The following is a 15,741-nucleotide window of genomic DNA, read 5'->3' as shown; positions in this document are numbered from 1 at the left end:
GGAAAGCTGTCAAATATGGAGGTAATCGGTCAGCTGGTAAGCACGAAAAAGAACGCCGTCATACCACCTCGTAGCATTCGTTTTAAAGATAAAATGCAGCTATACGTGCTTCTGGCTACATAGTTTGCGATCTCCAGAAACGTATATAGGTCTACGTTTTCAGAATGAGCCTACGTTGACATTTTTTGCTATTGAATATTCTATTATTATCCAATGTAAATTCATGTTTGTTTGTTTTTACCCCTTAAAGAAAGTGCTTGCATTCCCGTTTGGGTTTGAAAATAAGTGTGGATGAAGTGTGCATGTGAATCTTTCAGTTGTTTGAGATATTTTCTGCTTTTATTATGTTAATATTGAAATAATGACAGCGCAGTTTTCTCGCTACGGTGATTTTTAGACACTTTTGCACTAGTTTTGTTTCTAACTTAATAAGTGAATATATAGATCACTGTATATAGACATCTTTAATAATAAAAATTATGTTTCTTACAAAAATGTGGGACTGTTTATTGAGTTTTTTATGTATAGTGATGTATAGGACTGTCGCAATGATCAATATATTGACTTAATGTATGTAATATATATTGCTAATATATATTAATATATATTAGAAAATGCAGAGGACACAGCTGGACCTTACGCCTGCTCTCTTAAATAAAATCTGACAAGTGTCTTTCATATATATTCGGAATATGCATGTGCAAGTAAAATAAAGCATTCACATATCTTTTGAGAGTTCATTATATGAGATGTAAACACAAGGAAAACATCCGCATAGAGAGACGCTGCAGCGCTGGTGAAGATTGTGGGTGTTTACAGCAGTTTGACTGATATTTAGAGTTGTACAGTAGCTAAATTGTTAGCGGTGCCAAACAGCATTTCCCGTTGCTTACATCCTTGTTCACGTCCTCACTACAACATAAAAATACTTACAGGTTGTGGCTCACAATCCACAGCTTAGTCTATTATGGTTGGAGGAGTTTTTAGCCGAATCCAGCACTGAACTGGGAGAGATTCTGGAAGCTGTCCTTTGTCAAATGCTAACTATATATATTTTAATAATTCTCTGAAACGTAATTCAAATTCAACTGTAAGCACTTCTCTCTTTGTGTCGTGTCCTTTGAAAGCCCAAATACAGAAACAGAACAGGCTCTGTGGAAATAGAAGCGTTTGGACGCCATTTTAGCTTTCTCTGCTGTAACATTACAGCGCCTCTGGCCACGCCCCTTCGCTGCACAGGGTGTATGCGCGGTGAATGCATGTAACCTGAAGCACTTGTGATCTCAGATGTATTTTTGATATCATCATTTAATATGATATCGTAGTGGACCACCCCTTTAAAAATGTTGCTTTTTCATAACATTTATTATTATTATTGATGTGTTTAAGATGTTTTCACATTCTGATTCAAATGCCTGATTCAATTGTTAAAATTACTATAATTAAATGAAAGATTCTCAATAATTAAATGTCATGTGTTGTTTGAAAGAGCATACTTGCATTATGATGCTATTATATTGTCATTCTTTAATTATACTGCCTTAATGAGTCACATAAAATGGTCTTAAAATGACAATATTGTGTCTGTGCTAGTAGTTTAGTGGTAGTGTGGGCTGACGTAAAGCACTGATGTGCTCAAGGCGACCCGAGTTTGATTCCAAGCTCAAGGTTCTTTACCGATCCTTCTTCTCTCTTTGCTCCCAATGCTTTCCTGCCTGAAATATCTAGTGTCTTATAATGAAGGTGAAAAACCTCCAAAAAAAATTACAATATCATTTATCGCAATAAATTTTGGTGAAATATATTGTACAGACCGCGACAGGCCTAGTAATAATGTAAGTCCTAGTCAGTGGCGTAGCGCAAAATGCGGGGGGTCCCCTGCATGGACTACTGAGGGGGGGGGGGGGGGGGGGGGGGGGGGGGGTCTGAGGGACGCGGAAATCATGCTCAGTGGGGGCCTGACGGTCACGGACTTCACGCTCTGTGGGGGGTAGGGGGGCTAACATGGGTTATGCTCATATTTAAACACTTTAGACTGCATACGTTAGACCACATACCGATCACATTCCCCTCGGTGCTTGCCCTGTGGCCCCGTCCGCTACGCCACTGGGCCTTGTAATAACAGGCCTAGTTATGCAATTTTTAGACATAACAAATAACCAGCTTTATTTCTTGAAGGAAACAAGACATCAATCGTCAAGAAGATTCTTGAGACCAACGATTATTACATGGTAGTTTAAATGGTAAGTACTAGTTATTTTTAGGTGTGTTTGCTATTGTAATATATCAGAACAAGTTTGAATACGCAAACATGTTTTTTCAAAAATTAAACAAACTCATGTTAATACCTGAGGAAGTGGCTTGATTTCTTCAAAACTTTCCTATTCAGGAGTTTGGAAACATTAGGATTTGTTCATGTTTTGTGTCTTTTACACTCACCAAAGCTGCATTAAATTAATCAAAAAATGTGCTAAAAACAGGAATATTGTGAAGAAATATTTAAATTATTCAAAGTTGCTACAGAAGATTTTCCAAAGACTTACCAATGAACTAAAGAACTCTGCTTTTACTTCAGTGTTATACCATTTATCCAACTGAAACGGAATATTGAGTAGTGAGCGGGCTGTTCGGTTCTCTCATCTTTCACTCACGCAGCCTTTGCACAGCAAACTAACAGAATTGGAGGGGCGTGGCTAAGCATATTTTACGCCCAAGCTGTCAAATTGACGTCATCAGAGAAGCACCAGAGCATTCCTTTTTTATTTTTTCTTAGTCTCTTTATACATCAGGGGTCGTCACAACGGAATGAACCGACAACTTATCAAGTTTTACACAGTGGATGCCCCTCCAGCTGCAACCCAGTACTGGGAAACATACACACTCATTCACACATACACTATGGCCAATTCATCTATAGCGCATGCCGGAGAAAACCCACGCCAACACGGGGAGAACATACAAACTTCACACATAAATGCCAACTGGCCCAGTCGGGACTCAAACCAGCGACCTTCTTGCTGAGAGAGTGCTAACCACTGCGCCACCAGAGCAAATTAAGCTTAGTAAGCAAGATGTTTTTGACCCTAACAGTTTTTTTTTACAGTGGATTCACCTAACGTTACACGAATTAACTGTTCACTTTAACGCTAACAATGTACCCTAGCAAAACAAACATTGTAAGTGAAAGGCATTAGCCAGGTTTAAAAATATCTCACTTGAGAGAAATGTACTTATTAAAGTTTCTGTTCATCGCGGATTGTAACGTTTACAGTAAAGTTTATTACAATTTTCACAAATATAGGTGTGATGTCACACACAACAAACGCACGTGACTGACAAAGACCGATTATCAAGGTCTCTGTAAACAGTATGCACATTGATAAACCATATAACAGATCATAATCAGGATGGTAATCGGAAGCCTTTTGTCTGAAATAATAACTAATATTAATGTTTTCGAATTTTTGACCAATACTGTATAAATTATGATATAAAGCATATTACATATTTATAATAATAGTAACATCACCGGACAAAAAAACAGAGCGGAACGTAAATCCGTACACCGTTCTCGCACGGAGCATATTTAGAAAACACACAAAACAGAAAGTTCCTTCAGCATGGTTGTCTCATGGTGCAGATTTAGCTAGTTCTTATCTTTGACTTGAACAGTTTTAAGTTAATATATTTCTTTTATGCGCATTTGCTTTTTTCGCGTTAAAATGCAGGTTGTGTATTAGCGCTAACGCTTGACATCAACGAATTAACATACAATCAGCGTATGGATGTTATTAACGCCAGTAACGTTCGGTAATAACAAGAAGCTGAACAGCACTTCAGTGTTTTTTATTCAGGTTACATAGATAAAAGGCAGTACGATGTCAAAAGTTAAGCTGAAGAAACAGGCTGACAGGGTTAAAACTAATGAACAGTCGAAGACAACTTACAACAAAAAGAAGTATAAGGGAGATGCGTGGTTCTTCGCCACAGAACCAGCTAAAAAGAAGGAAACGCAGAAACCAAAAGCTGCAAACCCATTCATTATGCCGCCTACAGATGGCCAAGACTATTCATGCAACTGGAGAAAGTTACTGCAGGTAAGAGGGTTCGAGTTTACTATGGTAAAATCCCTGTATGACACAATTAGTCGTGTTTTGTATTCAATAATGCAGTATATCGTGATATAATTGACAGGCATGTTTGTTGTTGTGGACACTTTATATTCATAGTACAGTGAATAATATAGTGTTATTTAAACCTCTTTAATGCCTTTATAAAGAACATTCAACATAATAGTGTTATTCACAGGAGATAAACATTTTCACGTTAATTTGGGCAAATGAGGGCGATTTGGATCTTGTGGAGCTGCGCATTGATGGATTTGCTCTTCAGTGTTTGGACTTTCAGCAGCGAAAATTAAACCACACTGAACTGAACTTCACTTCAACTCTGAAAACTGGACTGACACAGTTTCAGTTTACTACAACTTCTGTGTTAAGTTGCTTTGACACAATTAACACTGTAAAAGGTTTATAGAAATAAAGATGAGTTGAATAATTCTTTATAGGCCTCTTGTTCATTAACATTTTACAATAAGACTCCATTAATGAGTCTTTATTGAGTCTTCATTACTCAGTTTCTCCAGTCTTATGGCTCTTAAGATTAAAAAAGGAACATTTTATAAGATGTCTTTGTGTATTTTCAAAGCAAAGCACAATAATTGAAACAAATAATTCCATTATTTTTTTAAAGTCATCATTTTAGGCCACAAATATTTCTGGCAAAATAATAAAGACACTGATCAGTAGATTAGTTTTGCATTTCTTATTTTAGTTTTTGGTAATTTCTAAATAATTTTTAATTTTTAAATAACAGGTAATTTTCTATTATCTTATTTGATGCTTAATATTTAATTTAACTCATTAATAACTAATCACTAATCATAACTTTTATTTAATGGGGGTAATATATAATACAGTGCAGTTATGTTTTTTTAAACTAACATTAACATAACTATATATATATATATATATATATATATATATATATATATATATATATATATATATATTAGATAAATAAATACTCACCGGCCACTTTATTAGGTACACCTGTCCAACTGCTTGTTAATGCAAATTTCTAATCAGTCAATCCCATGGCAGCAACTCAGTGCATTTAGAAATGGTCAAGACGATCTGCTGCAGTTCAAACCGAGCACTAGAATGAGGAAGAAAGGTCATTTAAGTTACTTTAAATTATGGCATGGTTGTTGGTGCCAGACAGGCTGCTCTGAGTATTTCAGAAACTGCTGATCTACTGGGATTTTCATGCACAACCATCTCTAGAATTTACTGAGAATGTTCTAAAAAGAGAAAATATCCAGTGAGCGGCAGTTCTGCGGGCACAAATGCTTTGTTGATGCCAGAGGTCAGAGGAGAATGGCCAGACTGGTTCCAGCTGATAGAAAGGCAACAGTAACTCAAATAAGCACTCGATACAACCGAAGTCTGCAGAAGAGCATCTCTGAACACGCAACTCGTCCAACCTTGAGGCGGATGGGCTACAGCAGCAGAAGACCACACCGGGTGCCACTCCTGTCAGCTAAGTACAGGAAACTGAGGCTATAATTCACACAGGCTCACCAAAATTACACAATAGAAGATTGCAAAAACAAATATATGTAAATACCATTGTTGCTGACATGGTGTTAGATAAAAATATATGATGGGGATGATAATGATAAAGATTGCAACAGCAAAGTTTAATTCCATATGTCTAATAACCACATGCATGAGGTTTTCTGAATGATTTCTATATAATATATTGTCTGTTTTTACCGTGTGTGTGTGTGTGTGTGTGTGTGTGTGTGTGTGTGTGTGTGTGTGTGTGTGTGTGTGTGTTTGTAGACTCTTCCTCCAAATCCTGAAAAGAAGAACAAAGGCACAAAACAGATCAAAGATGCAAATGTTAAAGGAAAGCAGATGCCGTCGTCTTCCAAAGAGTCTCAAAAACCTGAGAAACCCTTCAGAAAAGCCAAAGAGACTGTCAAAGCTGAATCTGAGAAATCTAAACGGGTGAAAAAACATGGAGAGCTGACGAATGGAAAAGAGCAAAGTGGACACAAACAGTTCAAAGCAGAGAAGAGGAAAAACAAGGATGGAAATGAGAAAGGGATGAGCAAAAAGAGAAAAGCTGAGGAGGAGGAGGAGAAAAAGAAAACCGCAGAGTATGTGCAGTTTAATTACGTTCTTTGCTGTATCTGTTTTTATGAATTCAGTTTAATGATATTCTTTTGCTTTGGAAGGAAAATGTAATAAATTTCGTATGACCTTTTCCCCCACAATTACAGTTTATACCATCACAAGTCAGATTACATTTATTTTATTGTATGATTTATTGACTAATATTTCTGTAATTTTATATTTTTATTATTTATAATAGTTGTAAGAATAAAAATCATAAATTGCAAGATTTAGACAGTTTTATTATATTAATTGCTATAATTTTTTTATTTAACACAGAAAACACAGAAGTCAACTTAGAAATGTGTGTGTGTATATATATATATATATATATATATATATATATATATATATATATATATATATATATATATATATATATATATATATATATATATATATAATGTGTGTATATATAATGTGTGTAAAACAACTCCATTCTGTGGTGGAGAAAAAAAAACAGCATTGCAAGATTTAAATTTCAGACAAAAATGTGATGGAAATTTTTTTTTTTATGTTGCCGGACAGAAGAATTTTTAAGTTAAAGTCAAAATTAGAGATTTATACTCTCAGTTCTGAGAAAGGTCAGAATTTTGTGATGAAACCACATTCTTCTTTTTTTATTTATTTATTTTTATCTGTGATGCCAACAAAAAACTGTATTGCAATAAATAAAGTTTATTTCAACAAAAAAGTTTAGTCAAAGAAAAAACATGTTTGAGCTAGTCAAAATTATTTATATATATATATATATATATATATATATATATATATATATATATATATATATAACTTCTGTGAAAAGTCAGAATATACTATCAATAATCCAAAATTTTCCATTAAATTTCTTTGCTAAACTAAGAAATTTACTAATCTAAACTTCAATAAATAAAAAACTCAGGAAAAAGGAAGAAAATCTAAATTGTGAGAAATAAACTTGCGATTCTAATATAAAAGTCAGAATTGTGATGGAAAAAGTTGCTATTGTTTATTTTTTTGTTTACAATTTGTTCCCTGGCAAAATGAAAAAAAAAACTGTTCTGTACTAAAGCTAAAGTCAAAATTAGAGATATGAACTCCAGAGATGTGATTAGTCATATGAAATATGAGATCTAATTGAAAATATGTGGAGCAAGCTAAAAGGCTATTGCAAGAAATAAACAAAATAAATTTAAAGAAGAAAATCTACATTAATTTATTTAATAACTGATGTTTAATCTGAAGAAATACGCTGGGGAAAAAAGACAGAGAAGCTGATATGGCAATAAATTGAAAACTCTGAAACGTTCTTTGCATATAAACACAGCGTTCAATGGGAGAAGTTAAAAAATAGCCAATGCATTTTCAAAAAAAAAAAAAAAGCTGCTTTGTTTTTTTTTTTTTAATGTTTAACCCTGTTTTCCCTTAGGCCGGACCTCTGGTTTGACGACGTGGACCCTGATGACATCGAGTCCGCTTTAGGGACTGAAGCTGCAGACATCATGCGGAAACGCTGCGGATTAACGAAGTGCGATCCAAAAAACACAGAGAAGATGCTGGTGAAAGAGCATGCTTTTGAGGGGTGAGTGAACATGACAACACTTGCTGCTGTCATTGCTAACAGGAAGTGATGTCACAACGATTTATTTTGTGGTTTTCAGCGTGACTCGTGCGGTTGCGATGGACTGCGAGATGGTGGGTGTTGGATATAACGGAGAGGACAGTATTTTAGCTCGAGTCTCCCTCGTCAACCACTTCGGGAAATGCATCTATGATAAATACGTCAAGCCCACGGAGAAGGTTACGGACTACCGGACGGCAGTTAGCGGCATCAGACCGGACGACATCAAGAATGGTCAGAACTTTACTAATAGAAATACTTACAGTTATATACTGAAGTCAGAATTATTAGCCCCCCTGTATGTTTTTCCCCAAATTCTGTTTAAAGCAAAGAAGATTTCTAATCATAATAGTTTTCTTAGTAACTTCTAATAACTGATTTATTTTAACAGCTTAAAGTGACATTTAAAGGCTAGGTTAATTAGGCACTCATTTTCTTTTCGGCTTAGTCCCTTTGTTAATCTGAGGTCGCCACAGCGGAATGAACCGCCAACTTATCCAGCATATGTTTTACTCAGCGCATGCCCTACCAGCTGCAACCCATCACTGGGAAACACCCATAGACTTTCATTCACACTCATACACTACGGAAAATTTAGCCTACCCAATTCACCTGTATCACATGTCTTTGGAGCACCTGAGGGAAACCAATGCAAACACGGGGTGAACAACTCCACACAGAAATTCCAACTGACCCAGCCGAGGCTCAAACCAGCAACCTTTTTGCTGTGAGGCGAGGGTGCTACCCACTGCGCCACCGTGCTGCATTAACTAGGCTGCGTTAAGTTAGGGTACTGTAGACCAGTGTTTACCAACCCTTTTCCTGGGGGCACACCAACAGTACATATTTTGGATGTCTCCCTTATCTGACTAATTAACTTCAGGTTTTGGAGTCTCTTCTTATGTTCCAATTAGGTGATTCAGGTGTGTTTGATTAGGGAAACATTGAAAATGTGTACTGTTGGTGTGCCTTCAGGAACAGGGTTGGGAAACACTGCTGTAGACAATCGAAAAAATATATACTGCTTAAGGGGGCTAATGATATTGATCGTAAATTTGAAACCTACAATTAGTTTGTATATAAACGAAACACGGCAAAGAGAATGGGACAACTGCATAAATAATAAATTACATGGAATTAACCCGAAAATAAATAAATAACTTTGAGACCAGGCATGATCAAACTGTCTATACTAGATGTCGAATTGAACGTTCTAGGTTGACTCATTTGTATTCATTGAATAACGAAGCACAACCCTAATGGAATTACTGCCAGGCTGCTCTTACCATGAAACATATTTTGTTGGAATGTGGAAGTTTGAATATCATTAGACATTTTTTAAGGAGAGTACTTTGATGGACATTTATAAAAAGGTAAAAAACAGAAGTGTGCACACATCAGAAAATCTCAAAGACAGGCGCTCGATCAAAAACAAACATTTGTAGAAAAAGATCCAAAGAAAATCGGCACACTGCCACTTTAGCTCTCAAAGAAATTTTTAATGTCACAACGTTTCGACCAACATGGTCTTCATCAGGTAAAGAATTACAAATGGAACCCTACTGAAAAATCCAGCTTAAACCAGCCTAGGCTGGTTGGCTGGTTTTACCTGGTCGACCAGCCTGGATTTAGAGGGGTTTTGGCCATTTCCAGACTGGTTTCCAGTCATTTCCAGCCTGGTCTTAGCTGGTCAGGCTGGAAAATGACCAGCTAAATCCAGCTAAAATCAACTTGACCAGCCTGGTTTAAACTGGACATAACTGGTTTTGGCTGGTCAAGCTGGTTTTAGCTGGATTTAGCTGGTCATTTTCCAGCCTGACCAGCTAAGACCAGGCTGGAAATGGCCAAAACCCCTCTAAAACCAGGCTGGTCGACCAGCTAAAACCAGCCAACCAGCCTAGGCTGGTTTAAGCTGGATTTTTCAGCAGGGAAGTACTCAAGAAATAGTGAAACAACTCTACACAGCACCTGCAGTCAATCATCACAATCAGCCAACAAACAGGAGCGTTTACATACAATAATATATATATATGACAATATGAGATGCATACATACTATTACAAAAAAGATTTAAAATCCAAATCCAAATTTTAGAGTATTCAATATATAAATCTAGCGCATCACACCTGCACAAAATCACATCAATCAACCACAAGGCATAGGGGGAAACAATTGTGTACACATATTTAGTATATAACAGTATAGAATATAAATACACTTACAAAAAGGATTTTAAATCAAAATCCAAATTTAATCCTCTCGGGGATAAAGTATTACGTGTGTAAATGAAAAACGCTTCCCTCTCTAATAAAAGTCTGTCTGATTGTGATGATTGACTGCAGGTGCTGTGTAGAGTTGTTTCACTATTTCTTGAGTACTTCCATTTGTAATTCTTTACCTGATGAAGACCATGTTGGTCGAAACGTTGTGACATTAAAAATTTCTTTGAGAGCTAAAGTGGCAGTGTGCCGATTTTCTTTGGATCTTTTTCTACAAACATTGTTAAAAAGGTACCACCAGGAAGAATCTTAAATTATTTATCAAACATTGAACTGAAAAATCATATTTAACTTTGAATATATTTTTGTGTGAATTTTATTTAGTCATATATATTTGTCTAAATAACTTTTTATTGTAATACGAATATGTTTTTATTATGTAACTATTTATATATCCATTTAGCCATGAAATAGCCATAAGTTGCTGATGTGACAATAAATAATAAATAAATAAATAAATAAATAAACTGCTTTTATTCTAGCCAAAATAAAACAAATAAGACTTTCTCCAGAAGAAAACATATTATAGGAAATACTGTGAAAAATTCCCTCCTCTGTTGAACATAATTTGGGAAATACTTAAAAAATAAAAAAATTCAGAGGAGGGCGAATCATTCAGACTTCAACTGTACATATGAGCAATATTACATGAGTAACAGTGCGATATGGCTGTGTATTGGCACTGGTGGGAGGTGTGCGTTGGCTCGAGTGCCTTAGTGTCCCATCAGTGATGATATACAGCTATATCACACTGCTACTCGAGTGATATTGTGTTTATACAACAGTTCGCTGGCATAATCATATATAAAATAGAAAATCAAACATGGTGTCTCTCAAAAACCCTTATGAGGAACTACTTTTTTCCACCCTTCATTCACATCTGCAGCTGACATCAGAACAGCAGAAACCGATGCTACTTCACCAACGTCACTTTAGAGCTAGTGTTTAAAATGTTCTCTAGTGTAATGTTTAAAGTGATGATGAAACAGGTGATTTTTGTTCACATTTTAAGATTATAAGGCTGAACAGCATAAAATGTCATCAGTCTACAGAGATTTCTCTGTTGCAATCTGGAGATCACAATAATTACCCCCGAAAAAGCCCACGCAAAGTGCAAACTACTAGATAACTATGGTATAAATACAGCATTACAACATACAAAAGAGAGAGATCGACTTTGAAAGTCACTTACCTGCCTTATAAGGATTTGATCAGCTGTGGTTTGGCTAATTATGCGGTCTCTGTCACCATCTTGTGGTGGAACCTCTACTGTCTTTGCTCTGCTCAGGATGACAGGCTTGTAAATGCTGAGGCGCTGAATGTCAGAAATTATAAATATTTAAAATAGGCACTATCCTTATAAATAAACTACATAGCTGCAATCTAAACAACCACATTCTCGCCTACATGATGTTGTCCAACAGCAGCAATATTTGTCAAACTGTAGTGAGTTTATTGATCTGCTCTATGTGGGCGGAGTAATATACAATTTTGTCCTCATTTGTGAGGCGCTTTGGATAAAAGCGTCTGCTAAATGACTAAATGTAAATGTAAATGTACAAGGGTGAGGAGGCTGTACGAGTGCTGTTATATCGCAGAAGATATATTGCAGAATATCGCACGGCTATCAGCTGATCAGATTCGAGAACCAGACAGAACTGTTGTTCTGTTGTTTTTTTATTCAGAAATTGAAATTTATAGCACAATTCTAACCGTATTTGCTACATTTCTGCATTTATATCTTGCAATTTTGATTTCGCCTCCAGAATTATAAGTTCATAACACAGTTCTGACTCTATTTTTCATAATTTTTGTTTTTCTAAATTGAAATAAAACATTGTTATTAGGATTTTATGCACAGAAATAAGGTTTTATGCACAACATCGCATGTTAATAACACAAATTTAACTCTATTTTCTGCCATTTTGAATTAACCTAATTTAGTTTTTTCTTAAAACAGAAGTAGCCACTATTTTAACTGTATTTATTGTAATTTTGCATTTATATGTGGTAATTCAGACTTTTCTCCAGAGTTAGAGTAATTTTGCAACACAAAATATGACAATTTTTCACAATTATGAGTTTGTTTTTCCAAAAGTGAGTCGGCGCATTGCAAATTGAACTTATTTCTCATGTTATTATAGCACAATTCACACTATATTGTCTGCAGTTTTGAATTTACATCACAATTTAGACTATTTTCCTTCAGAATTGCAGTTTTGTAACACAAACATGACTGAATTTTTCACAGTTCTGAAATTTTTAGGTTTTTGTATTTCCCAATATTGAGTTAGCTCATTGCAATTTGGACTTGCATATTTATAGCACAATTTAAACTCTATTTTCTGCTGTGTTGAATGAACATAATTCAGCTAACTAGCAGGTTTATAGAACAATTTTAACTATTTGTTGCAATTTTGCATTAATATCTGGCAATTCAGACTGTTTTTCAAAAGAGTTATAGTTTTGTAACACAACTATGACAGTGTTTTTCACAAATATGAGTTTGTTTGTTTTTCTAAAAGTAAGTTGACACATTGCAAATTGAACTTATTGTACAAATTGTCATGTTTATAGCACAAATCAAACTATATTGTCTGCTGTTTTAAATTAACATCACAATTCTGTTTTGTTTTCTTCATGAAATTGCAGTTCATACCGTGGTTGCTGCAATTTTGCATTTATATCTGACTATTTTTCTTTCAGAATTACAGTTTTGTAACACAAACAACCCTGAATTTTTTCACAGTTTTCAAGTTTTTGTTTTTTTAAATTGAGTTTGCTTATTGCAAATTTTACTTGCCTATTTATAGCACAATTTAAACTGTATTTTCTGCCGTTTTGTTTTAACATCTCAGTTCAACACCCCCATAGTTTTAAATTGACAACACAATTTTGACAGCATTTTTCCCCCACCTAAAATGTAAAACCCAAACCTGTCTTCATTTGAGATTGTGCGCTGTATTTGAATGCTTCTGATGTGATGCACAGGTGAGGACATCAAGACAGTGCAGAAGGAAGTGGCTCAGATTCTTAAAGGAAGGATTTTAGTGGGACACGCCATTCACAATGACTTAAAGGTACAGTACGCTTCCTGTCAGAATCATAAGTGAACTAAAATAGTTCATATGACAACTTTGGTTCAGTTTAGTTACAACTCTTTTTAATAAATGGTTAAAATGGCAAGAGTTGGTGACCTTTAAAATATACTCACCGGCCGCTTTATTAGGTTCACCGGTCCAACTTCTTGGTAACACAAATTTCTAATCAGCCAATCACATGGCAGCAACTCAATGCATTTAGACATGTCAACATGCTCAAGACGATCTGCTGCAGTTCAAACAGAGCTTCAGAATGGGGAAGAAAGGTCATTTAAGTAACTTTGCACGTGGCGTGATTGTTGGTGCCAGATGGGCTGGTATTTCAGAAACTGCTGATCTACTGGGATGTTCACACACCAACAGTAACTCAAATAACCACTCGTAACAACTGAGGTCTGCAGAAGAACATCTCTGAACACAACACGTCCAACCTTGAGGCAGATGGGCTACAGCAGCAGAAGACCACACCGGGTGCCACTCCTGTCAGCTAAGAACAGGAAACTGAGGCTACAATTCACACAGGCTCACCAAAACTGCACAATAGAAGATTAGAAAAGTGTTGCCTGGTCTGATGAGTCTCCATTTCTGCTGCGATATTTACATGGTAGGGTTAGAATTTGGCACCAACAACATGAAAGCATTGATCTACCCTGCCTTGTATCAACGGTTCAGGCTAGTGGTGGTGGTGTAATGGTGTGGGGGATATTTTCTTGGCACACTTTGGGCCCATTAGTACCAAGTGAGAATCGTGTCAACGCCACAGCCTACCTGAGTATTGTTGCTGACCATGTCCATCTCTTTATGACCACAGTGTGCCAATCTTCTGATGGCTTCTTCCAACAGGATTACGCATCCCATCATAAAGCGTGAATCATCTCTGACTGGTGTCTTGAACATGACAATGAGTTCACTGTACTCAAATGGCCTCCACAGTCACCAGAGCTCAAATTTAATAGAGCACCTTTGGGATGTGGTGGAACGGGAGATTGGCATCAAGGATGTGCAGCCGACAAATCTGCAGGAACTGTGTAATGCTGTCATGTCAATATGGAGCAAAATCTCTGAGGAAAATTTCCAGTACCTTGTTGAATCTACGCCACGGAAGGATCAAGGCAGTTTTAAAAGCAAAAGGGCGTCCAACCTGGTGCTAGTAAGGTGTACCTAATAAAGTGGTCTGAGTGTATATTTTGTTTCCACCACCCTCATTGTTATTCAAGTAGAAAGTTTGTTTAATGAAATACTCAATAGTTTAATGTGATTTTTATGATTTGATTTATGATTTTATGATCAAACCCATTATTAATTTTAATCCCTTTTTGTTCATCTGCTTGTTTGGCTTCTGTTTTGCATTTCTGTAACTTGTATTCCTGTCATATGATTGGTCATAATGTTAGCCTTCAGTGCTGATATAGCATTAATATGAACTATTTTGAACCAGTCTATGATTTATTTGAAACCCCTTTGTCTCGTTTCTAGATTCTGCTGTTGGATCATCCCAAGAAAATGATCAGAGACACACAGAGATACAAACCATTCAAGCAGAAAGTAAAGGTATGAGCAGAATCACCTAAACAATGAAGATATACCATGCTAAATTTAAATAACGGCTTTAAATGTTGTTGTTGTTTCTTCAGAGCTCTCGTCCTGCATTGAGGAATTTATGCAAACAGATTCTCAATGTTCAAGTTCAGCAGGGTGAACATTCGTCTGTAAGTCTTCACACCAGTCTATAAATATTCAGTCACTTATTTATGAGGGGTCGCCTGATATATACATATATATATATATATATATATATATATATATATATATATATATATATATATATATATATATATATATATATATATATATATATATATATATATATATATATATACAGTATGTCACAAAAGTGAGTACACCCCTCACATTTCTGCAAATATTTATTTATATCTTTTCATAGGACAACAGTGCAAAAAAGACTCTTTGACACAATGAAAAGTAGTCACTGTAAAGTTCGTTTAGCAGTGTAAGTTTTTTGTGCTCTTAAAATAACTAAAAATACAGCCAATAATAGCTGAACCCCTGGCAACAAAAGTGAGTACACCCCTAAGTAAAAATGTGAAATGTCAATATTTTGTGTGGCCACCATAATTTTCTAGCACGGTTTTAATTCTCTTGGGCATGGAGTTGACCAGAGCTTCACAGGTTGCCACTGGAATTCTCCTGCACTCCTCCATAACAATATAATGGTGGTGGTGGACAATTGACACCTTATGCTTCTCCAGCTTCCTTTTCAGCATGTCCCAGAGGTGTTCTATGGGGTTTAGGTCTGGAGACATGCTTGGCCAGTCCATCACCTTTACCCTCAGCCTCTTTAGCAAGCCAGTGGTCATCTTAGAGGTGTGTTTGGGGTCATTATCATGCTAGAACACTGCTCTGCAGCCCAGTTACCTAAGGGAACTGCCTCAGTATGTCACAGTACATGTTAGTACATGTCTTCTGAGAGATTCTTGCCATAAGGTGCCTTGTTGAAC

General features: G+C 35.9%; 1 protein-coding gene across 1 annotated transcript in view; it reads left to right on the top strand.

Moving 5' to 3' along the window:
* Positions 1-3,596: 3,596 nt before the first annotated feature.
* rexo4 (REX4 homolog, 3'-5' exonuclease) overlaps positions 3,597-15,741 on the top strand; it is a 16,821-nt gene continuing 4,676 nt past the window's right edge. Inside the window, exons 1-7 of the mRNA XM_056447102.1 lie at positions 3,597-4,097; positions 5,907-6,226; positions 7,651-7,803; positions 7,883-8,076; positions 13,113-13,201; positions 14,699-14,773; positions 14,857-14,931. Of these exons, the coding sequence (XP_056303077.1) occupies positions 3,879-4,097; positions 5,907-6,226; positions 7,651-7,803; positions 7,883-8,076; positions 13,113-13,201; positions 14,699-14,773; positions 14,857-14,931 (1,125 nt within the window). The 5' untranslated portion in view covers positions 3,597-3,878. The remainder of the gene's footprint in view (positions 4,098-5,906; positions 6,227-7,650; positions 7,804-7,882; positions 8,077-13,112; positions 13,202-14,698; positions 14,774-14,856; positions 14,932-15,741) is intronic.

Source organism: Danio aesculapii, chromosome 21 (assembly GCF_903798145.1).
Source record: "Danio aesculapii chromosome 21, fDanAes4.1, whole genome shotgun sequence".
Taxonomy (NCBI): domain Eukaryota; kingdom Metazoa; phylum Chordata; class Actinopteri; order Cypriniformes; family Danionidae; genus Danio; species Danio aesculapii.
The sequence above is the reverse complement of the archived record's forward strand: the minus strand, read 5'-3'. Positions and strand labels throughout refer to the sequence as shown.